This window comes from Corvus hawaiiensis, chromosome 12, assembly GCF_020740725.1.
Source record: "Corvus hawaiiensis isolate bCorHaw1 chromosome 12, bCorHaw1.pri.cur, whole genome shotgun sequence".
Lineage (NCBI taxonomy): Eukaryota > Metazoa > Chordata > Aves > Passeriformes > Corvidae > Corvus > Corvus hawaiiensis.
In genome coordinates, this window is record NC_063224.1 from 7,735,882 (window position 1) to 7,758,736 (window position 22,855).

The 22,855-nt window shown below is 40.6% G+C and overlaps 1 protein-coding gene and 1 non-coding gene across 9 annotated transcripts in view; both read right to left on the bottom strand.

The window, feature by feature from the left end:
* Nucleotides 1-22,855, bottom strand: part of CNOT1 (CCR4-NOT transcription complex subunit 1) — a 56,074-nt gene that overhangs the window by 21,972 nt on the left and 11,247 nt on the right. For 2 of the 8 annotated variants that reach the window (XM_048316383.1, XM_048316387.1), the window contains exons 7-23: nucleotides 22,306-22,509; nucleotides 20,895-21,063; nucleotides 18,944-19,070; nucleotides 18,553-18,663; nucleotides 17,233-17,403; nucleotides 16,569-16,696; nucleotides 15,384-15,624; nucleotides 13,770-13,889; nucleotides 12,574-12,696; nucleotides 12,189-12,340; nucleotides 7,586-7,736; nucleotides 6,035-6,236; nucleotides 5,448-5,576; nucleotides 4,184-4,308; nucleotides 3,086-3,372; nucleotides 2,148-2,226; nucleotides 684-914 (exon numbers count right to left, since the gene is read on the bottom strand). In XM_048316383.1, coding sequence (XP_048172340.1) covers nucleotides 684-914; nucleotides 2,148-2,226; nucleotides 3,086-3,372; nucleotides 4,184-4,308; nucleotides 5,448-5,576; nucleotides 6,035-6,236; nucleotides 7,586-7,736; nucleotides 12,189-12,340; nucleotides 12,574-12,696; nucleotides 13,770-13,889; nucleotides 15,384-15,624; nucleotides 16,569-16,696; nucleotides 17,233-17,403; nucleotides 18,553-18,663; nucleotides 18,944-19,070; nucleotides 20,895-21,063; nucleotides 22,306-22,509 — 2,750 coding nt within the window. Of the gene's footprint in view, nucleotides 1-683; nucleotides 915-2,147; nucleotides 2,227-3,085; nucleotides 3,373-4,183; nucleotides 4,309-5,432; nucleotides 5,580-6,034; nucleotides 6,237-7,585; nucleotides 7,737-12,188; nucleotides 12,341-12,573; nucleotides 12,697-13,769; nucleotides 13,890-15,383; nucleotides 15,625-16,568; nucleotides 16,697-17,232; nucleotides 17,404-18,552; nucleotides 18,664-18,943; nucleotides 19,071-20,894; nucleotides 21,064-22,305; nucleotides 22,510-22,855 lie in introns of all 8 variants that reach the window. The other 6 variants (XM_048316381.1, XM_048316385.1, XM_048316382.1 and 3 more) reach the window with 3 other exon arrangements.
* LOC125332372 lies at nucleotides 7,123-7,258 on the bottom strand. Its single transcript, XR_007206466.1, has one exon. It is a non-coding gene; the product is annotated as a small nucleolar RNA SNORA50 (small nucleolar RNA).

Consider the following 22,855-nt stretch of genomic DNA (forward strand, 5'->3'; position numbering starts at 1 on the left):
CATTAATAGCTACACTAAGAACTGTCCCCCCAAGTTTATTCACAACACTTGCAGCTGTGTTTGGCTTTTGCCTCCTTTACAGAGAACTATTCAAAGACAAAGGTCCCAAGCAGAAAGGCTCGACTTTCCAGTGCATCAGCCATCATACAGGAACAGCACTCACTGCCCATCCTCGGCATACCGTGGGACCAAGTGTGCCCCAAAACTTTCTGTGCAGTAGCCACTTCTATCTGTCTGCCAACAGTGTAGTAACTCCAACAAGCAGTTCAGAGTTGTTTACACAAATGACCACATTTGTGAAAAACCTAATGCAGTTCTAACTACTGTGAGGTCAGATGGGTGCAGTAAGTGTTCTTAAGTCCCAAGCAGAATAGCAGCTGCCAACTATTTTAAGAGTCCTGTTGCAAGTCATTAACAGAAATTATGGTTCTGTAATTGTCTTGATAATTACAGCCCCAAGAACACATTTCAACTTGACCTCAAAGTAATTGGGTTGTTTAATGATGAAAAATGCCTTCTCTCTACAAAAATGTTGGGTCATATTTTAAAAGGTTACATGCTTTAAATCTAAAAATCACTGTTTGAAAATCTGTAGTACACAAATTAAAACAGATTTTGTCAGTCCAGAGCAGCAGCTGAACACCTGTGCCTCTCTGGGAAGGGCACAATGACACAATGCTCACCGGCACATCTTTCTTGAAGCTGACTCCAGTTGGTCGGGTGATTGTAATGGTTTTTGCAACGGTGGTGGTGGTTGAGGTGGTCACTATAGTGCTGACTTGGCCAGCAAGAGGAGCTTTTGCTGGAACCTGGGCCTGGGCCTGAGCCTGGGCAAGTGCAATACTTCCAGGGGTGGTGATTGAACCCTGCATCTTCACAGGAGGATCTCTGGATTGCTGTCCGTATTCTATGTACTAAAATAGGATGAACAAGCACATACAAAATTTCACATACAGCAAGAGAACTATAGACTGATTTTTAGCAGGAGCACTATAAAGGTTTCCCAACACTCATTAAAATAATTGACATTCATGCCATAAAGGAATCTGCAAATACAACTGTATACCCTGATGAAGCACATCTTGTCACTATTGACTTTCTTACTAGAGAGGAACCTCTCTTCTACCTCTAGCCTCAACAAGCTGATGTCAAGCATCACAAGACCAAACATGTTAAAAATTTTACGTAGCACTACCTAAAAAAAACTCGATCCCTATCCCTCCAGGCCTGGAACAGCAGAATAAAAGAAGAGAAAGAGCCTAAAAGCAATATGTGAATATCAAGAAGCAGACTACAAAACCAGGTAAGAAGTCTTCTGCAAGGACTCGAATAGCCACGTAGAATAGTCTGAACTCACCATTAATAAGCAAAACCACAGTTCTGAAAACAGCCAACTTTCAGATATTGCATCCTCTGAAATAGTTCCATAGCAGTTTTCCCCCCGCTATACATTTCCCGAAACTGGAAACATCAGACTGTCATTTACGGGATACAGCCTCAAAGCTGTTAGTGAAACCAAGACTGCTACTGGACTTTGCAGCTTCGGGTATGAGCCTCTACCTTAATGGTAGAGCTGAACATTTTTCCTTATTTAGCTCATGCTCTTCAGCTCTGCCACTGGGATTAGTTATTTCTACCAATAAAAGCACCTTCAAGGCAGACACTATAGAATGAACACTGCTTTGGACAACAAGGTATTCCCATGGCTCTCATCAGACCTTCAGGAAAGAAATTTTTCCTGGACTATTTTATCAGGTCAAAGTATGAAACTGTATAAACCCAGCTGAATGACCTCTATTTTAGAGTAAAACTCCAAATCTTTAAGGGAGTGGAATATGAATCCACCGAGGCACTTCAAAACCTTCATGCATGGACAAGTGCATCAGTTGATCATGCAGTTACATTCAGGTAGCTATTTCAACATAAGCAACCCGAACAGATTTATGGAAACAGGAAAGGCACCAGAGAGGCACCTTCACCTGCCTACCCTGCCCCAGAGAAAAACCTTTAAGAAAAGGCATTTGATTCTGTGGATGTACATGGTCTAAAATAACGACAGACGAGACTGCATTTCCAAAGGAAAACAGAAATTTTCTCTAAAGAATTTAACATCATAGAAAGTTAGTGTTGCTTACAGACACACTCACCTCCTGTAAATGATGCGGGAACTGTATAAAGTGACTAATAGAAGCCAAGTGCTGACAATACTGGGGATAGTCCTTCAATCTGTCAGACAGAACACGCATTAGTCAGAAGCATAAGCCCACATCAGAAACAGTATTACAAAGAAACAAGTATCAGGTATGCCATTCCCATACTGCACCACAGAATACTTCTGGAATCCTTACAGCAGCTATTCTATGAACAAAGCATTTCCTACAAAATACTTTTTTGTTGCAAAATCTATTTAAAATGAATTAATTTAACATTAAAGCACAAGATTTATTCACAGCAACTCATCTTTTCCCACATCTCTATACTTCTGACCTGGTACACAACTGCATTTATATTCAGTGTTTGCAACAAGATTACTGGATAAGTAATTTGTAGTCTGGCTCAGTGCATTTTAAATAGCAAACCAGAGCACACCTCACACCCAGAATCTCCATCTGCAATTCATTAAAAGTTTTGAGAAAGAACTCTTTGAGATTATTTAGCTATACTTGAGATTTCTGTGTAAAAGTGAAGTTCCAGAGCTTAGTTCCTAGTCAGTCCTTCAGTAATGAACAGTGTAAATGGCACTCCACTGGAAAGCACCTCTGAAGAGTAACTACATTTACCCCACTTCTAACAAGCTGTTAGTTACTTCATCTAACTCAACACTTCAATGATTTTTATAGAGTCTAAGTAGTTTCAGCATCTCAGTTTGTCCCACATTTATACAGGTACCACACTGAGCATTTTAATTTAGAAAGGTTACCCTTTAACTAGCACATTCACTCATGTTGTTTCAGTTCTTTTTCAGCGTATCTTTGAAGAATTCCCAAAGTTGAGATGTGCAATCTTGTACTGCATGATCAGAGCAGGTTCAAGGTTCACAAGACAACACAGGCACTATTAGAAGTGTACCAAAACCCACACTCACCTATTTTTAAATCTATCTAGTGCAGCAATACCAAAATAGTACATTTTGGATGCAAAAGGCTTTCGTAGGGCTTCAAGAACATAGCGCAGGGCCAGGCCCAATGCCATATAAGTAACCAGTCCTTTCTCTATTATGCCCCCGAAGAGACAGGCTGTTATGTGCAGCTCTTTATCTGGGTACTGGGGAAAGAAACGATATTCCTCAAACAAGTTCCTCAGCATGCAGTTAAACACTTCTCGTTCCCGTTTAATGTTGGAGTCCTTAAACCTCTGCAGCATTTCCAAGACCTGCAAAGAAATTGGAAACTGTTACCAACAGATTTGCTTTATTTCAGCCCTTTCCCATCTTCACGTTTCGTGAGTGTTTGCAACTACTAAGGTACGTTGTGCTACCACAAGTTGAACTGCAAAGTAACTGCTTCATTTTAGCCAGCAGACAGACACTACATCACTACAATGAGCTTCCTCTTCAGACTTTAGTTCTCCTTTAAGTGACTGTCTTCACACAAAACTTTTTTGTGACCGCCTACTCCATTACTTTCAAATTAGGAAAAAGAAAATAATGTTGTGTCTTCCATAATTTATAAACATGCAAATATATTAAAGTAAATTTGAAGTACTTCAAAGAGTAAGTACATCCGACCAATAATTACTCTCATAGAGACTAACAAAAATAATTATCAAAAGCTCAGAAGGTAGAACTTGGGACACATATATCTGGATCTTGTAGTCATTTTTACATAGTTTAAAACAAAATACATTTATTATAATTTATACAGACTATTTAAAGGCACTCTTTAACACTTATATTCAACACAAAAGCTTCCACACTACACTGAATCCTTCCCACTTCACAGCATTTTCGGAGTGTTAATAAGACATCTAAAGTCTTCAGTCCAGAGAAGTCAAAGCTGAATGTAATGATCAACTGCAAGTTTACTGTGAAAACAACTTCAACCAAACAAAAAGCAACGCTGCTAGCATCTACCTGGATCCCTTTATTATTTCCCACTGAAACTAATACAAGAAGGAATAATTATGATCAACTTTATTCCAAGTCTCTGGACAGGTGCTGTAACTGCTACAGAAGGGAACTCACCTCATCCACAGACATGGTTGGGTGTGGTGGATGGTTGTAAATACGCTGGAAGTAGCTGTTTGCCTCATCATCTATTTCTTTGCTAAAGTGCTGATTAGCCTCTGGCCACACCTGAGATAAGTCAGCTGTTAAAAAAAGGGAACAGGTATCACACTCAGGACAACTTCAGACAGTCAGGATTTCATCTAGTCCTTTTCAACTCTTCACCAATCTCTACAGAACCGCTAATTCTTCTGAAGAGCGGGATATTTAACCTTTCCAGTAGACAGGAATTGCTATTTTAAAATCTGTTTTCAATATGCTATATTTATTCCAAAAACTGCATCCTAAGATAGCATTAACCTCACATTGCTATACTTGTGGAACCCACTGTATCCCAAGCTAACCTCAACTGACAACTAAATAACTGAACACAGAACAGACTAGAATAAGGCATGCTACACAACACTAACATGCACACAAACTTGCACACAAACTTTCAGGCCAGCCAGTGAGCTTCCAGCAAGTTTATATTGAATGTTCAAGACCCAAAATATAAACCAATGGTGATTACAGCCACCTCCACTGTACATCTGTAGAGATAGGTAACTTTGCTGTTATTGCATATGGCTTCTTTGATAGCTCTTCCGTAACAGCAATGCGGAAGGTTTAGCGTATGGCTGTGCTTCCTGACCATTTGACTGCTTCAACATCTCACTGTGAGCATGCTGCAGAGGCATAAATGAGTTAAGGATAATGGCTTAGTGTTAGGAACCAAATCATTCCTTTCAAAAACTACCTTCCCACCAACTTTTGTTAGTCTGATTTGTATCCAATGTTGCAGTCTATTTCACTGCTTCACCTGTCAAGTTCTCTGCTGCAATAGGACCTTACCCAGGTTTAACCTTGTTACAAACTAAACAAAAAACACCCTGGTACCAGACGCATACAATTCTCTGTCAAGAGCAGGACAACAATTTTTGTTCAAAACACAGCACAGCAGATAAAGGACAGAAACACATATTCATGCAAATCCGTAACACATTTTTATGCTAGCAGGTCTTTTTTAACCCGCCCCCCCCGCCCCCGCGGCCACTTGGCAAACTTTTAGGATACAAGCTTAGAAGCACCTTTTTCAGACTAATATAATAATACAAGAGCCACACTTCTAACATTTACCACCTACAGATCCAAGCTTCCCCTGAAGGAAACACAGATTAATTGCAGACCACAGTCACACTTCACAGCCACAGACAACACTACCACTTACAAGGTTTCATCTTACTCTGCTGGAATGTAGGCTGGTTCAGTCCAGATGTGCTCAGCTTCCTTTGCACGAATGGGTCATTGTTCACCGCAGGAAGGCCCAGGGCTCCAGTTCCTATGCCGGTCAGGCTACCCGTAGTAAGACCACCTACTGAAAAACAAACAACTGGTCATCTCAGTTGCACCCTCCCCGTACCCACTTACCACTTTTCCTAACACTTGTCATTTCCAAGAACTCAGAGCTTTATAGCCTCATTGCTAATATCAAGCAGTTTTAACATAAGCAGTTCATCATCTCTGTCCCAACCTAAAATAATGCTGCTATATTTGTCAAAACACTCATCCTCTTGACTCAAACTTTTTACCTATTGCAGCTGCAACACTCTGAAGTGCTGTTTCAGCAATGACCCAGGAGTGAAGACTGTGTAACTCCCTCCCATACGACACAGCTGTTTGTCCAGTGTGACTTCTCCCCCTTAAAGGGAAGGAAGCACCTAACCCACCCTTAAGGGTTGGGCTGTAACATTCAGTATTTCCAACCACAGCAAAAACAGTGCCTTAGCTCTGCCCTGTCAAAAACAAACCACTCCACTCAAATAGCAGTACCTGGAAGCTGTGAAGAGAGTCCTCCGATGCCACTGAAACCGGTTGTCTGGTTTTGGGTGGAAAGAGGGGGGAATGCTTTTGCTGGTGACTGAGGAGTACTGAATGCAGAGCCCAAGTTTGGAGGGAAGCCTTGCATGCTCTGCGTGTGAGGAGCAGCTGAGCCACCTAAACTGAGAGAGGCCATTCCTGCAAGCGAGTCGATCTGAATGAAGAAAGGAAGATTATACAGACATCCATAAACCACAATCCAGCTGATTTTTGGCATGTTTTCTACAAAGACGGCTACGTATCAAAACATTCCTGAGAAAAGCTCTTCTGCATGGTTACTGTAAATTCTGAAGTCATCCAGGTAACCCCAAAAGATTAGTTTGTCTACAGAATGCCCTTTTATTTTTCTTCGACAATCCCATGAAACCCTATTCTCTCACAGGTTTTACAGAAAGGCTGATTGTTCCATAGTCTGTAGTTAAGTGTAACACAGCAGTAAATGCTTACAATAAGCAGCATTTACTTCTACTTGCAGATTTTTGTACTAGCGTAGTTTATGCTCTGCAGTTTGCAACCTCAGACCTCACCTCGAGACTTACAAAGCTATTTCATTTCAAACTTAAAAGTATTTTTGACTCTCTGAAGGACCCTACTATGCCCACTTTTCACAGCTAAATACTTGAATGAAGTCTTCAGAAAAAGCATTAAGACCTGGTTCATGAATAGGAGGGAAGGCACAATACAGGCTGCCAAAGCAGTAAGTTAAGGAACTGACTAGGAACAGCAGAAAATGGTGTTATCTACCCAGAAGACAGCATGACTACAGACTAGAAACTGCTGCTGTTTGTTCATATGAGTTATTTATCATGGCTACATATTTGTAGCAGGTTGCCAAGGTATTTGGAAACCACTCTCTGCATTTAGTTTACATAATCTACTGACAATTCAGTCATTCTTAAATGCTGAAATGCCACTATTTCATGTGAAATACTTTTCACCACTTAAAAATCTGCCATTGAATGTAACGGCTAGAAGCAAAACCTGTCTGTAATGTGTTGCTCCCAGAGGAGGAAGGAATGATGAGTGGCAGGGATTAACTGAAATGTACCTTGTTTTTAAAAGAGCAGTTCAGTTGAGAGCTGAAGAGCCCCAGTTATAACAAGTCCTTATGCTCTAGCACTGTGGCTTGGCCCGTGAAGCTACAAACAAGACACATCAGGTTCAAAGGCAGTGCTTAATTCTCAGAAGTCCTAGTAAATTTTAGCACTTTAAAAGAAAGCCTGTTATTTTAAATAAACCAAATATCTGTCCCTCTTCAGTGCTCCCATCCTATAATACTTCACAGTTACTTCTTACAGACATCAGTGAAGTGAAAGACAGTTCTAAACTACATCCCTCAGACATTATTCTCTAGTTACAAGCAAGTTATCCAGACATGCAAGCACAAAACTACGTGAGCCAGATGATGTTTGACTTAGTCCTGCAGAAAGAGCTCAACTAGTACAGCAGAACTAGCACTAAACCAACATCACCTTCCGAAAATGCAGCATGGGATTGCTCTACCTGCACAGGAGAGATGGCATCCAAGCTGCTCGCGCTGGGCGGGCGTCCTTTGGGCATGACTCCAGGTGGGGGCTGTCGAGCCTTGTTCATGACATTACTGCAGTTTGCTACCATGGTGAGGATCGTCTCTGACAGCTCCTGAGAAACACTCCTGGGACACAGAAGCATGACAGTGAGCCATGTAACATTCATGAAAATAAGGCCCCTAACTTTATTTGATTTTCCTAGAGAAATTGAGGCCACATTTCACAAAAAGTAGCTGCGAAACAACCCCAGCAGAAGCTACATTTTGTTATTTGCAAAACTTGCCTTAGATCATCTCCCAAGAGAAACAGCTATATTGAAATAGAAAAGTTTAAACTGTAGCTCTAAAACAACCTCCAGTAGACTATTCCTTTGTTTCCGATGATTCAAATACTCCTTTACAGTTACCCCAGCAAGTAAGGATTTACAGAAGGCTGGGATATGTACCTGGCTCCAACAGCTCTTGGAAGAGCCTTTGTCTGCTGTTGTCCATATTATGGGCTATATACAGCTTAGCCTCATGAATTAAAACACAAATAGTGATGCTGTGATCCCTTGGTCAAATCTGCTCCTCAAGGCTCCATCCTGCACCCAAACTTCACACCATTTATGGTTATTCTCGTTCTGAATCTCATTACACTCAAGTTTCTCTAAAAGCTGAGATACATGGGCTATGTACTCACAGACAGAAAAAGAGAGGTAAATACCACCACCTGCTTCACTAAAACTCATCTGTCTACAAACTGAAAGCCATGCTTCACACACAGGCACTAAACCCAAACAGAGACAGGAAACTTAACTATCCAAGGAAGATATAATCAAAAAACATCAGAAAATTCAAACTTAGGCACAAAGTCATTGCACAACCCAGAGCAGTCAGTACCTCTTTCCAAAGTGTTCCATGTCTGACAGCCAGGTTCCGTAACTGGAAGGAAAGCCAGCTCTGCTGCTGACTTACCTAACCACAGACATAATAACAGAACACTAACATTTTCCTTTTGGAAAAAAACAGCCAATTATTTATGCTTTCCTGAACTTTAGTTCTACCTTTTTGGTGAGCACAGCTAAAGCTGCAGATTCCTTCCTGTAATGGGTGCAACTATCCTAATAGCTTTGTTGTCCTGTTAACCTTATCTGAAGATTCCTCATTTCAACTCAATTTTTTCACAAGCTTTTACTACTCAACTCTTGGAATGAGGGGAAAAAGAACAAAGGAACTATCCTGGTGATTAAGGCAGAAGAATTGAAGATTAGCCTTCAGCTTTGGCAGGTATTCCATTATAGGATACAAAGAATTAGTTAAGGGCTTCCAGCTGTTCTCTAAAGCCAGCGATACACTATGCCGTGTGGGAAAATCCCACCCATGAGAGATGGGAATCCGGGGAGGTATCATGGGTGACCAGGTTTCTGTACAGGGCAAGGAACATGTTAATGACTGTTTCACAAGCTAGATCCTTTACACTCTTAACATCCTCTCATCAGAGCCTTGTGTCAATGATTTCAAAAGAAATGGGCTTGGGTGAATGTATGAAAATGCAATCAGAAATCTACCTTCAAAAAACCTCAAACAGATTTTTTTTTTCAGAAAGCACAACCAGACCTGAAGACAGAGCTCTGAGCATGGCACACATTAGATTCAGTATCTACGGTATGTATCTGCCCTCACCCCATTGCCACAGTCTCAGAAATCTCAACATTTAAATGTATGTATGACCAATTGACACGCACCACAGGATTTCTTCTGATGCAGGAGGCATTTCAAGACCATACAGCACTTCAGTTAGCCATGGAATGGGTTGGGACTGTAGAGCACAGTTCACATGTGGTTACCAACCTCAGTCTTGTGCCCTCCTCCTTTTAGGGGGTTTAAATTTGCAGTCTTTATGCTTAAATACTACAGCATGCTTTTGCAAAACAAATTCCAACCTGCTGTAGATAGATAATATGGCAGCCTAGAAGAGGACAAATACAGACTTACAATCCTAGAGTTTGATATTTATGGTGACTGGTTAGGCCATTTGTGCTTTGGAGAGAACCACTCATGTTTTGTCCCACCATCTAGGCAGACTGAAGGTTAACTTTTTTATCATGTCAAGGGGCACACTGCTGTATCAAGTTGCAAACATCACAGTATTTTTAGACAGCAAAGAACCACAGGTTTTCTAAAAAAAAAAAAAAAAACCAAACCAACCAACCAACCAAAAAATCCAACAAAAACAAAACCCACAAAAACCCCAGTCTGCATTTGAGGCAAATTAAGGTGGTGGGCTGAGAGCCAGGGACCAGAGTCTAGAGTAACAAAACTGTCACTGTAAGGAAGTCCCAGCTTGCTGGAATCACATGTTCATTTCTCTTACTCTTTTTTACCCCAAAACACTTGCTTAAAAAGCAGGAACAAGCCTTTTAATTCCTGAGGCATAGGTACACAAAAGCCTCTTCCCTGCTTGAGACAGGGACTGAGAAGAAAAGACCATTCCCCACACTGACACACTTGGACTGTGCAGGACATGACTGTGTGGAGAAGGCACTGCTGCCCCTCTCAACTCACTGCAGCTCCACAAGGGAAGGACTTCTAATAAGCAGTTTGTTAATAAATTACATGGTTGGCCAGCCTGTGGTGCCTGCAACCAAGCCTGACTTCATTGTAAAAACACTCAGTAATAAAGGAAGACTTATTTCTTTTTGAAGACTCACTGTTACATGATGCCACAACTGCACTGCTCACCACCGATAAACAAGCCGCACCAAAAATAAGTCTCAGAACATGCAGGGACCTGATGGCTAAAAAAAAAGTATCTCCCAGGTCACAAAACAAGACAAGAACTAACTACAGCCTAATTAAAGAGCAGGCTCCTAAATCAACAGATTTAGGAGATGGCAGGCTTCAGCTAGTCAAGTGCAACTACCCTCCCAGATGTACTTAATATTTCCTGTGATTTTAACCTTCTAGTCTTTACAATGCCTGCTTCCATTCATGACTGAAACCTAAGCTAATCAAAGCAACTGCTTCATGAAAGACATCCAAGCTTTTTCCTTCTAAAGCTCAAAGAGAATAACTAACAGAAAATGACTGCAAGTAGGTCACATTCTTGTATAAAGGGGAATAAAAGTAGCTATAAAAAGAAACTAAAGGCTGTGAGAATTGTGCCAGTAGAGAACTAGTGGTGTTTGGAATTAATGGAATAAATAAAACTTGGTAACGCATTAAAATTCAGAACACAATGACATTAGATGCAATTCAAATCCACAGTTAACTATTAAACTTCTAGAACACAGACACCGCAGCATGCAAAATAAGGAATATAAGCTCATTTGTGAATGACAGTCTCAAAAGATTCACTTTGACCTGAAAATTAAGAGCTATCTCTTCAGACCAAGACATGTGCTAGACCATTATATTTCAAAAACAGTATTCCAACAGCATTTGAACTTCAATTGCACAGGTTCCAGCAGAAAACAGGAGAATCCTTTCTCCTAAAATCTTACAGGTACCTCCAATTCCCTTTTGGTTCCAATACTCATTGTGACCAACTCTACATTGGTACTAATTTCCTACTATCTACATGAGAGCCATGAATCATCCCGGGTACCTTTAAAGATAAGAAGCATCTCTTTCAAGACCACGCTGACTAAGCCAAAGGACACAGTATAAGCCTCAGATTAGGTAACACACACTTGGACATGCCAGCCTCATTTGGTGCCAAAATGTAGCAGCAAAACAAGCCTCATCTCCAGCTTCCAGTCACTCTGGCTTGCACATTGCACTAAGCTGCCTCTCGTTACCTCTGAAATACTGCCACAGTTCAATACCAGCTTGATCTGACACTGTTAAGAAACAACACCACAAACGTTTTACAATTTTTAGTCATATTTACTATGTGTGTACATAGCATTTAAAGACTGATTTGTCCAACTGCAGTTTCCATCAGCCCTCCTGTATTCCACCCCTCCCTCTAGCAGCTCTCAAACCCAAACCATTTTCTTTTGACTTCAGCTAAACAATCTCATCTGCAAAAGATGTTCAATATTTTCCATCTTTGACTACTTTGAGTCTCTCTCAAAGACAACAGAAGTTACACACATCTAGTTTCAGTCTCAATTACACTACAATCACCACTCCCCACTTTTCTCATACACATAAGGACAGCAGGAGCCCTTTGTGCCAGAGCAGTCACCATGCAGAAACATGTGGTTAACACAATCACAAAATCCTTTATAAAGCCACTGTTTTCCACGATGCTGTCCCATTCTGTAGCCATGGCCTGGATTCCTTAGTCTGAATTACAGCCCAATATCTAGTCATTACCAACTGAGAATGTGACTAACCAGACAGCCTCCAGTCACCAACATCAGCTCACCTGTTTGATGATAAAGACAAGAATACTCAATCAAGCTCTTGCGATCTAGCCTACAAGATGCTTCAATGCAAAATTAAATGTACTACTGCACCTATCCTTGCAAGTTTATACACTCTCACTAACCCCATTCTCCCTGTGAAATTCCAAGCCAGCTGTGACCACGTGCCAGAAAGCAAGCTGCAAACTGATTACACATTCAGCCTAAGCAATATAATCCTTACCCAGCACAAGCTTGCAGACAGGCCAACATAGTCGCCAAGGTTTCTGGAGGAAGCTGAGCACTTTTGGGCTGATCCTTCTCTGGAGCAAGGCCACCCAGGATAGATGGACATCTTCTCTTTAAGAAAGTCATACAGGCCTGGATGAAAGGTTCCTGAGGAAAAAAATGTTATCTTAATCTCCCAAATCACATCCAAGACACTATTTCAAACTTGGCAATTGCACCATAGAAAGAATCGCACTAAGCTACTATAGTTCAGTGAAAACATTGAACTATTAGACCATGGACACTTTCAACAACTTTAAAGCTACTTATAAAATTGTTAAAGTGACTTAAGTTAGTCACTGATAAGAGTGCAAAAATAAAGAAAAAAAATCCTGCTTTACCCCATGCTCCCGAATTTTATCTGTGAGCCATTTGTCAAGTTTGAGGTATTCCCGTCGAGAGGCAAGTGCAGCAAGGTCAATAACAAAGGCAAATGGAGTACCATTTAGCAGCATTGACAAGGCCTAAAGAAAGAAAATCAGAAGACTACTAGTGAAGACACACAGATACCCCTTCTCCTTTTTCTTTCTAGCTCCCATACATGTTTTAGTAAAGAAGTCTTATTATGACATGCTGCTATGCTTTCTTTGTCAACAAAGATTGGTACTGTCAACTTCACTTATAGCTTGCTTGTGAGACAAGTAAGCAAGAGCTCTGATTCGAAATCATGACTTCACCTTCTTTGAAGCGACCTTGTGCTGACAGCTTAAATTCCTCTGTGATATGACAAACCACCAGCAAGTGGTCAAGAGCTACCAAACTGATATTGCTACAAAATTAAGCAGAAGAGCCTAGCATCTCCCTGTGAACAGACCTCAGCCACTTCAGAGATACTCAAAATATATCTGCTCCAACAGGTCATCTCTGAACACTAATTGCTACAACAAAACTGACTTCAAGCAGCAGCTGGTGCTCTTGCACTTTGAGACACCCAATTATTTTGCATCTATCTTTAGGAAGCAATAAAGGCCTCAAAGAAGTTAGTCACAACTTCCAGTTTTTTGTCAGTGTGTAAAAAATAAGAAGTAGTAGCATTCTCAAGAAATCCCCATTCCATTATGTTTAGCAGCACCACCTTCACACAAACATCTGACAGATATTGTATACATTCTCATTTCAATAATATTCAAGGTTAAAACAGTCAAAGCTCCTCCTGGATTCACACTACATTCACACAGCAAGCAGTTCTGTTGTGCTGCTTCCCAAGGTACTTGTCAGCTAAGCCATGATAACCAACCCCACTGCAAATACCAAGTAAAATGTCTTGGGCTCACAACAGGACAGGCTGGAAGCATCTGTAGTCAGATACCACAACTCAGCTGAAGAATACTTTTATGTCACATAAACACAGGTGTTTGTTTTTGTTTGTTTTTTTTTTTTTAAGATATGGGACAGCAGCCACAAATGCATTCAGACATGCTTAAACAGTGTAATCCTTACTAAATTAGTCTAAGTTAAGCTTAGTGTTCATTAAAAGATGAGCAGGTCTGCATCAGACACCAGACAAAAAATAATGGCAGTATTTTGCAAAACTCACCTTCAAGTCTTGCGCCACATCAAGAATGCGTGACAATTTAGCCTGGTCATACTGCTCCCCTCTCATGTACCATTCTGCCATGGCATGCATGATAAGCTGACGAATTGAAGGAGACTGACCCTGAGGAGAATTAAATTAGGATTGTACTTCATGATTCTAGGAATAGGATCAATTATGTGAACATTAAACAGGATATTTCACAACTAAAAAGCTTAACATACAAACATATTTACTGTTTAGCTTCAGAACTTGCTTCTGATTTGAGCTCCTCCTATGCAAAAATAAACTATCCAGGAGCTACAAGAAAAGGATGTAGCATGACTGCAAATGGTAGATACGTACATCCCCATCTCTTTCCTACCACTGTCCAGGACCAATTCCTCTCTATTGTAGACTAATTGCTTTTACACTACATAAACATTTACAAAATGTTACACCTGACATGATGTCCTGAAGTGAAAATTCAGTATCACGTCTTAAAAAGAAAAACATGGTATCTAGATCTTTACTCATAGAGGGGTAATTTTAAACTACAACACAAGTAAGATTTTTATGGCAGCAAGGGTTTTTGCTTAAAGGAAAAGTAAAACACCCTTATGTCATGGAATGGCTCCATGTCCCACGGCAATCATCCTTCAGTGCCCTGATCTGAGACCTACCCTGTGGAAAAATTGCCTTTTCTGCCATTTCAAGACCTCATGCAAAAAGCATCTCACTTCTACCCCTCATCCTTCAATTTAAAGACTTCCATCAGGAAAATATGAAATGCATGACCATTCATAGCATGACCTCAGAGGTCAAGCTTCTTGCCATTAACTCTACTCTAGATGAACAGGGAAACTTGTTTGCTAAAGCAGATTCCCTCTGACCCCAGAGGCTTCCTCTGCTTTAAATTTCTTACAACTTCTCTTTGTTTAACTACCAGTGCACACAATGATGAAGGCCACACCAAACAAAACATCCATTAGATGTATGGGATTTACATACACAGCTACCATTATCCCTACATGGAAGCTCTCTTTGAAAAAGGTCAGCAGCCAGTCCCGAGTTTTCAGAAAACACCCAGACTCTGAAAACTTATGGTGCAGGTAGTTTCTTTATGCCTAGAACAGCCTTCATCTTTTTGGCAAGTACATAGGAGACTATTTTGGTTTAAACCTTTTCACCTCTTACTACTTCAGGTTTTTACACTTCAAATGTGTGAGGCTGAGAGTTGAGGGGGCAGGGTGGGTGATGCTGTTGTGAGGTTTTTCATGGTTTCTTTTGTTGGGTTGTTTGGTTTTGCATTTTTTTCCCTTTTTTTTTTTTTTTTTTTTAAATTAAGCTGTGGTCAACTTTGTTTAAAGCTAAGGTTTAAAAAAGTCAGACTTAACTTGGATCTCTCTACTTTTCCAGGAATATTTTCTCAGTGAATATTATTGAAAACCAAACTGCAACAGTTTGCTTCAAGTCAGGGAAGAGACATCCCATTACTCTGCTTGAACCACGGATCATTTACCTCTTGGGTTTTAAACTGACCAGTTCATAAACCAATACAAACATTGTTGTTTTAACTGTTCAATCCATTTAACAAGCTTTTAAGTTACAGGAGCAAACTACAGTGAAAATACTTACCTGTCCATGCCATGCATAGTGCAAAATGATGGCTGAGTTGGGATGGTTGCCAAGGAAAATCGGCATGAGCGTGGAGATGAGTTCATGGCGCAAGGTATGCCAGGAGGTGTTGATCTGCAATAAGGCCAATACCAGCATATCCGGGCAATGCTTGATAGGAAAACTGAAGAGCTGCTTAACCTGTTCATACTGCCCCACTTCTGCCAATCGTAACAGAGACTCTATCAAATCCAGGCTCTTCCTAACAATAGAGAAGAAAAAACAAATAGACAACCCCCTCAAAGTTACCAAGCAGCAAGTTTACAGGATCCTGGATTCCGGTATCTTATAGCCACAACTGTAAGGACATATAAAGCAACACCCACTGCAAACAACCTGACACTGCAGCTCTTATGTACAATTAAGGCTGCGAGAAACCATGAAAAATAACTGAAGAGCTTAAGAGCTCCTGACTGTTAGGGAGGAGAGATAACTGAAAGCTGATGTTGAAGAAACTTGGCTTGGGGTGGGTCACTTGGATAATTTAACTTGAAATGTACTTTTTAAAACACCTTCAAGTCCCCAGTTGTGAAAGTTAGTGAAGATACTCTACTTGTTTTGCCTGCTTTATAGACAAGTGAGCATTGCCAATTTACTTGTATTCCTCATCCTTCAATTCCCTATTCTGGGTCATATAATTGAGAAAGAAGCAAGTATCTTTACTGAAGTAAGGTACATGGCTATACTAAAAAAGGGGTGTAAAGGTCAGCTCAGAAAGTCACACCAGTCAGCTTTATGCTGTAACTCACCAATAGCCACATACATTTACTAATTAAATTTTAGGACTTCTTTCATACAAGTAGAGCAAGTTTCTCTAATCACCCTGGGAAAGAGATTTAAATTTCAAACTACCTCTTCTATCCCCTCCTTTCAGCTTGCAGGATATGCCAAAACACATCAGCAGAAACTCTCCAAACAAGCTGAAGACTACAACAAAAGCAAGGTATTATGGAAGTACACAGGAACTTCTGACATGGTGAATAGTTTCACCAATCAAACACGTCACAAATACTAATGGCTGATCTACTACTGGTATGTACACAGCTACAATAAATCTGGCTGCATGAAAATAAAGCCACCTTTGACCAGACAACTAATCTTACTCTAATTTTATGTATGAAAAGCAGTTGAGAGCAGGTTTATTACCATGTAGCAATTTCTCGATTGTCATCCTCTGGTGGTGCTTTCAGGATGTCTGTGGCAACAGTATGGCAAGGGTAGTCAGCAAAACAGAAGATGTCAGGGTTTATGAGGGAATGTTGGATGAAGGAGAGCTGGAGTAAAAAAAGATGTCAAAAGTAGTTTAGATACTAGAGTTTCAGGGTCCTCCCACTTTATCAAGTGCCAAATTTTTGACAATGATACAAATCAACTAAGCAGCAGGGATGAGCCAGGCTTCACTGTGTGTTTTACGCAAGACTGAATCTCACACTTCTAGAATTTGAGAATGACTGATTACAGACGTGCTGAGGGTACTTGTTTGCACAAAGCTGTGGCCATTCTGTGTAACCAGGTAAGCATCCCAGGGCACTGCCATGCAGCAGCAGTTATATGCTGAGCTGCACTACACACCAGAACTCTGCTGAGGTCAAAGGTATGGTCACAGTGCACAGCAAGTAACCATGTCCCACACAATGCAGTCAATTACACACTGTACTTCTGTAATACACTTGAGGCTTGTGCCTTACAGGCCAAGGTCTCAAATGTGGATTATCTAAACACTCACAGTACTGATCTCCATTTATCATTCAAGAAATTCAGGAACTTCTCAAATATTCTACAGATAGAGCAAACACGTTGGTAAACTCACCTGGCCCTCTGCATGCTTCCAAGGTCTGTATATGGCATTAACTGGAAAAACCTCCATTCCCAGCCCTCTCTGGATGCCAAAGACTACAATATGCAGGCCTTTGCTATCACGAATCTGAAATCCTGGATGGTCCAATTCGTACGTTACTACTTTGAAGTCCAGGCTAGGGTTCTGCAACCAGACAAACAAGGGTTGTCAGCCCTGCACATTACAATCTTCAGTACTGTCATGAAAGAACCCCTCTTCAGCAGTACTGTATCCAGCTTAACATGCACCTAAGTTTTAGTTGAAAGCAAGGGTTTTGTTTTAAAAAGAGATGTATTTACATGGTGAATGTGAGAATTCGATGCAAGTTAATGTTTTAAACTACCCTATGAAACTGCACTCCCCAGCACTACAGTAGCTGTGTATCCTTCCAAACATTTCATTAACAAGTCTTTAAAAACCCCAAACATATTATCCTTTCTTAGCATACTAACTTATTCCTTTCCTAGGCTTCCACACCCTCTAAAAAAGGCAGAAGGGTCTGACCTGCTGGCAAGCAGAACTTGCTCCTCCTTTTGCAAAAGAAACGCCAAGTCCTTGTAAAGCACCTACTGTATTTTCAGGAACAGTGTGAAACAATACTGATGAGAGAGCTTGGAGGGAACTGTGGCCATTATGTAACACAGACCACTCTTTTCAGAGACAGGTGAGCACCAGAGACAAAACTATTTTATGGCCCAAGTTTCAGAAAAACAAAACAGTGACTTCTCCATACATTAGAGGGAACATACAGAAAAAATCCCACCCAGTGTAAGGCAAGCAAAGGAAATGGTATTCATGTTTAACTGAGTACATAACAAAAATCACTGCTTATACAGTGGTGGAAAACCTTTCCTATTTCTATAGTGTCATCATACCTAAAAAGCAATAAACAAGAGTTTTGGAATGAGCAGCTATAAAAATACTTTCATTTCATTTTCATCACTAATGCCTACAGTAAGACATTTTCCAAAACAAGGCTGATGCACAAAACTTTACACTGTCAGAAATACACTGAAACACAAAAACCCTCAGAGAACATATGCTGGAGTATACAGGAGCAGTGTGGAATGAACCTCAAACTACACCCACATTACTAATTCAAGTAGCTTCTATTTCTCAGAATTCCTCAAAATTTTCTTGTTCATGAAGAAAAAAACCCCAAGCATTTAAGTACAGTTACATTACAGAGATTCAAAGTTATTCAGGCTGTTGGGAGCTTAAAAAGGTTTATAATCACACTGAGATATGCCCTGCTTTCTCCACATAAAAGACCAAGATGCTCTCAAGACTTACCAGCTCTTTAAGAACATCAATCAAGACCTCCACATTCCAGGTATGGGCTTGGCTTCCGTCACTCTTATCTTTGCCATCACTCCAAATCCCACTGCCAGGAGCCGAAATAGACTGCAAGTCAAATACACTGAATCAAACACTAGTAAAAAATAAAGCAGTCTCAACACCCACTGGCTACAGAACTCCCTGCACTAGAAAGGTATAAACAGAAGTTCAGACTAGTAATGACATCAGCTGAACATTTCTGAGAATCTTTCATTCACAGAAGTATTACAGACATTTACAGTAGAACAGGTATTGAATAATGTAAGCAATTGTTAAGTTCCTAGAGGCCAGCATTTCAACGCCTTCTTCTGCTGAAATATAATCCACAGCACAACAGGCCACTCACTTGTAATGGAATACCATCCGTCAATCCTGAATGAGTTCGAGCCATCATCCCCAAAACCCTGGCAACCTGGGCAGCCGTGACTTCCCGAACACCAAACTGCACGATTATGTTGCGACATTCTTCAACGCTAAGATGCAACAAAACAGAGAGATCTTACAGAAAATCAGGTTTCACTGCAGCACAACGCAAGACTCCAGTCAAGTTAGTCAAATAATCCAACACAGCAAAATTCCAGGACAATCAAGAAGAAAAATTCAGTAGACAATCTGAGCAATTATTTCCACGAAATACACTGTGCCACGTTTCAAAGCCACATGTACTGAAGTGACAGGGATGTCAGAGATGTTTCACAGGCTATGCTCTGTCAAAGCAAAAGCACAGGGTAGGTTTAGCACTCTTCTTGGTAGCACTCTTTCACTATTGACCTGTGACACAGAGCTTCAAAGACTCAAGTTTTTTGCTACCTTAAAGTGAAACAAAGGCCTTGAGAATGCATGTTTCAAAATGCTGATGTGCACTATTCAAAGGTAAGCTCTGAATGTTTGCCTTTCAGCCTGATACAAGTCATGGCATCCCTGAGCAGAGGGCACCAGCAAAAACCTCCCAGGAGCCAAGAGAGAAAACAATGAGCAGATGCCTGAGTTTCAACTGCAGAACTGAAGGCTTTTTTTACAGGTTTTTTTTCCATTTTGTGAACACTTCATAACTAGGCCAGGAAGATTTATATAGCATGAGTATATAAACTGTTTTATTAACAGGCATGTCTTAACAAAGGAAATAGTTCAGTATCTTCCAACACATGGTGTTTTTATTTCTTGGTTTAAACAGAAACTCATGTTAATACCTTTGAGACTTCATCACCTCCCCAAAGTAATCAATAGTCCTTCTCTTTAAAGACAGAATCATTTAATTCTACCTTATGCTTCTTACAAAATGCATGTTAGCTCCACTCTGAGGGCTAAGGCCCCCTTTAAAACCAGCTGCACACTTGAAATAAACCTTTAACTTACTCAAATTAACTCTTCAGTAGACAGCTTCTGACTAGTTTCTCCTTTCACATTCCTAGTAACCACTCCAATTCACACATGTCTATAAACAAGAAGCCCATGTAATGAGGTACTTGTGCTAGGTGCTATAAGCGAAGAATTTTAGTCCTGCTGACATGACTCCCCATAAACACACACACCTGTATGGACAACAACATGTTTCACATGGCTCCAGCAAGTCCAGAGCTGCCCCTCTAATGTTTCAGACTGGGGTAGGGAGCAAGAATATGGAACACTGCTGAGGACGTGGGCAATGTATGCCTACCAAAATACACGCAAACCCAGGATGAGTTTAATACAGTTGTATTTTTACCAAAACGAGCCTAACCAGGCAAAAACTGGTGCAACTGTCAAGATACTCTAGCAATTCACTACAATAATTTGAGTCTACAGCTACAAAATCTCAGCCATTAGCAGTCATTTGATCAGTACCACACTGATGAAAATCCAGTACAAACAGAAAGTTGCTGCTGGTCTACTCTCTTGAAGTGAGACCATCTTCAGTTCTTCTATAACCTATGTCATGTGGACAGTGAGCTAAGAGGAGCCTGGCACAGGAGTTCTTCCAAAACTCTAGTAGGATTTAGCTGGAATTTATGTCTACCCACTTTCGTTTTCACTTAAAAAAGGGTGATAGTCAAATTCTTATGAAACCTTCACAAATGTGAATCCTTTTATGTAGCACTTCTTCCCGTAACAAAATCCTATACAGCGTCCATAGACATGTAATACACATTAGAAGAAAGCAAAATATAACAGAAATCCAAATAAACTACCTCCTAATACTTGATAAGATTCTAGTTATTTTAGTAATTAAAGTGTTCCTTACCCTTTGTCTCAAGAAACAAGAAAGAAAACCACCACCACCCAAAATTACATGCTTGAAAATTACATTTCCTACAAACCTTGCACAAAAGCCATAGCCAACTTCTTGCATGAAATCTGCCAGAGAACTCTCCATCATGGTTTTGGCTATCCCTCCAGAATCAGGCAGGATCCTGTCCATTAGAATGTCCCGTTTTTCAGGGTATAGAAGTGGTGCAAGCACCACAGGGCAACGCTCCTGGGGAAAATCTAAAGGCAAGAGTAACAAAGTGTCAAAACACCCAGAACACTAGTTGCATGTTGAAAGACTATTCAAAATTATTCCTCGGCTGTGCTAGAGCCGGCCTGCTGCTGCAGAAATCAAGAGGGCACTGATGCAGCATCCCTCCATCCCATTCTCAGTTCTCTACTCGCACTGGGATATTCCGAGAGAAAAAGAATGTAGACTAGACTAGGTTCATGCAGGTTCACTGCAGTTCTGCAGCTGCCCAAAAGGCCAGCAGCTGTGCTGGTGTAAGTTTACAACTAGACTGTTACTAACAGTGGTCATCCAAAAAAAGCACAGAGCAGGAAATAATAGAGCAGTCCAGCAAAAGCTGCTCCTCCAACTCCGGAAATATTAGGAAACAAAGGATCTGCTACTGAGGCTAAGAAATATAGCAAATGTAATGCAGGCACTTGGGCATGGAAAGAGTAAATACTCCTTTTTTCCTTCCTGGGAGGCAAAGTTTAACAGAGACGAGTAATGGCGGATCAGATCTGTGGGTGAGAGTTCTGCTCACAGTGGAGAGCCGCAAAGACAACTTGTGGGTGGGCCTTTCTGAGACAGCACCATCTTTAAGATGACACATAACATCTCCATACCCTCCAGGGCCACTCAGAGAAGAGTTCCCAATTTCCCAAAGCAAAGTATCAGGAATTACACAAGCTAATACACTAATCTTTATTAAAATAAGTATGAACTAAGAAGTTACATTTAAACAATTAGAACAAATATTTTGCTTTTGTATGAAGGGTAGCTTCCTCTAAGTCTGAGAAATGAACCAGAGTTTAACTCAGAAGCACCTCGCTCACTGTGCTCGTGTTTTGTCATGGATCTGCATCTAATATAATAAAACAGTGCTTAAAATGCACCTGTTTGAAATGGCAATGTATGTTCCTTACTCTGTAAGGGGGTTTTCAACTACAGTGCACTGAGCTGCTTTAGTTAAATCCACAAATACCATCCCATACAGACTTGACTATCCCTTACTCAATGTTTATCACAACTTTTCAAAAACATGAGACCACATTACTGCTCTTTGAAAGCAAAACAGTACATTAGGACCCAATACCAGAACAGTGGTACTTTACCGTCAGTTTAGAAACTATGAAAATGTACTGAGTTCTAATTCAGCAAGCTCCCAACCACTTCAGCACTCTGCACTGACAGCAAGTAATGAAAATCAATTTCAAAATCTGCATCTGGTCAGGCTTCTTGAACCAACTTACCTCTACGTAATGTTTTGAGGAAAGCGTCAATCTGCTCCTGTCCTACCCCAAAGGCTCCCTTCTGCCCAAAGAGGAGATGGGAGAGGAGAAGGTGCAGGACCTCTATTGCAATATCTTGGAAGCCACCTTCTTGATTTCCACTGACGTCTGCGTCAATGTAAGAGCGCAAAAGATCCGGGAGTTTCTGTTTGATAAACTGGGCAGCTTTTGGAAACAGAAGAGGTTAGAGTCAAAACCTGGGATTCTGTTTTAATATGAGATTCATTTAGCTAGGTACCATTCTCTTAATTTGAGTTTGTTTACCACAAGCCACAACAGTTCAGATTTAAACAGAAATCTCATACCTGAGAACTCAAATATTAATGGACAACTACAAGTAAAGATATCACAACATCCCAACTTGATTCACTATCAAGCAAGTAATTCATGAAACAGTCCTTCAACTTCCTATAAGATGACTGTGTTACCTATTGCCCCTCCTAATGGCACCACTGATTGCAAAGTCAGGTCAGGCCCCATCTACCCGTCTAGAAAGCCCATTGCTGAAAAA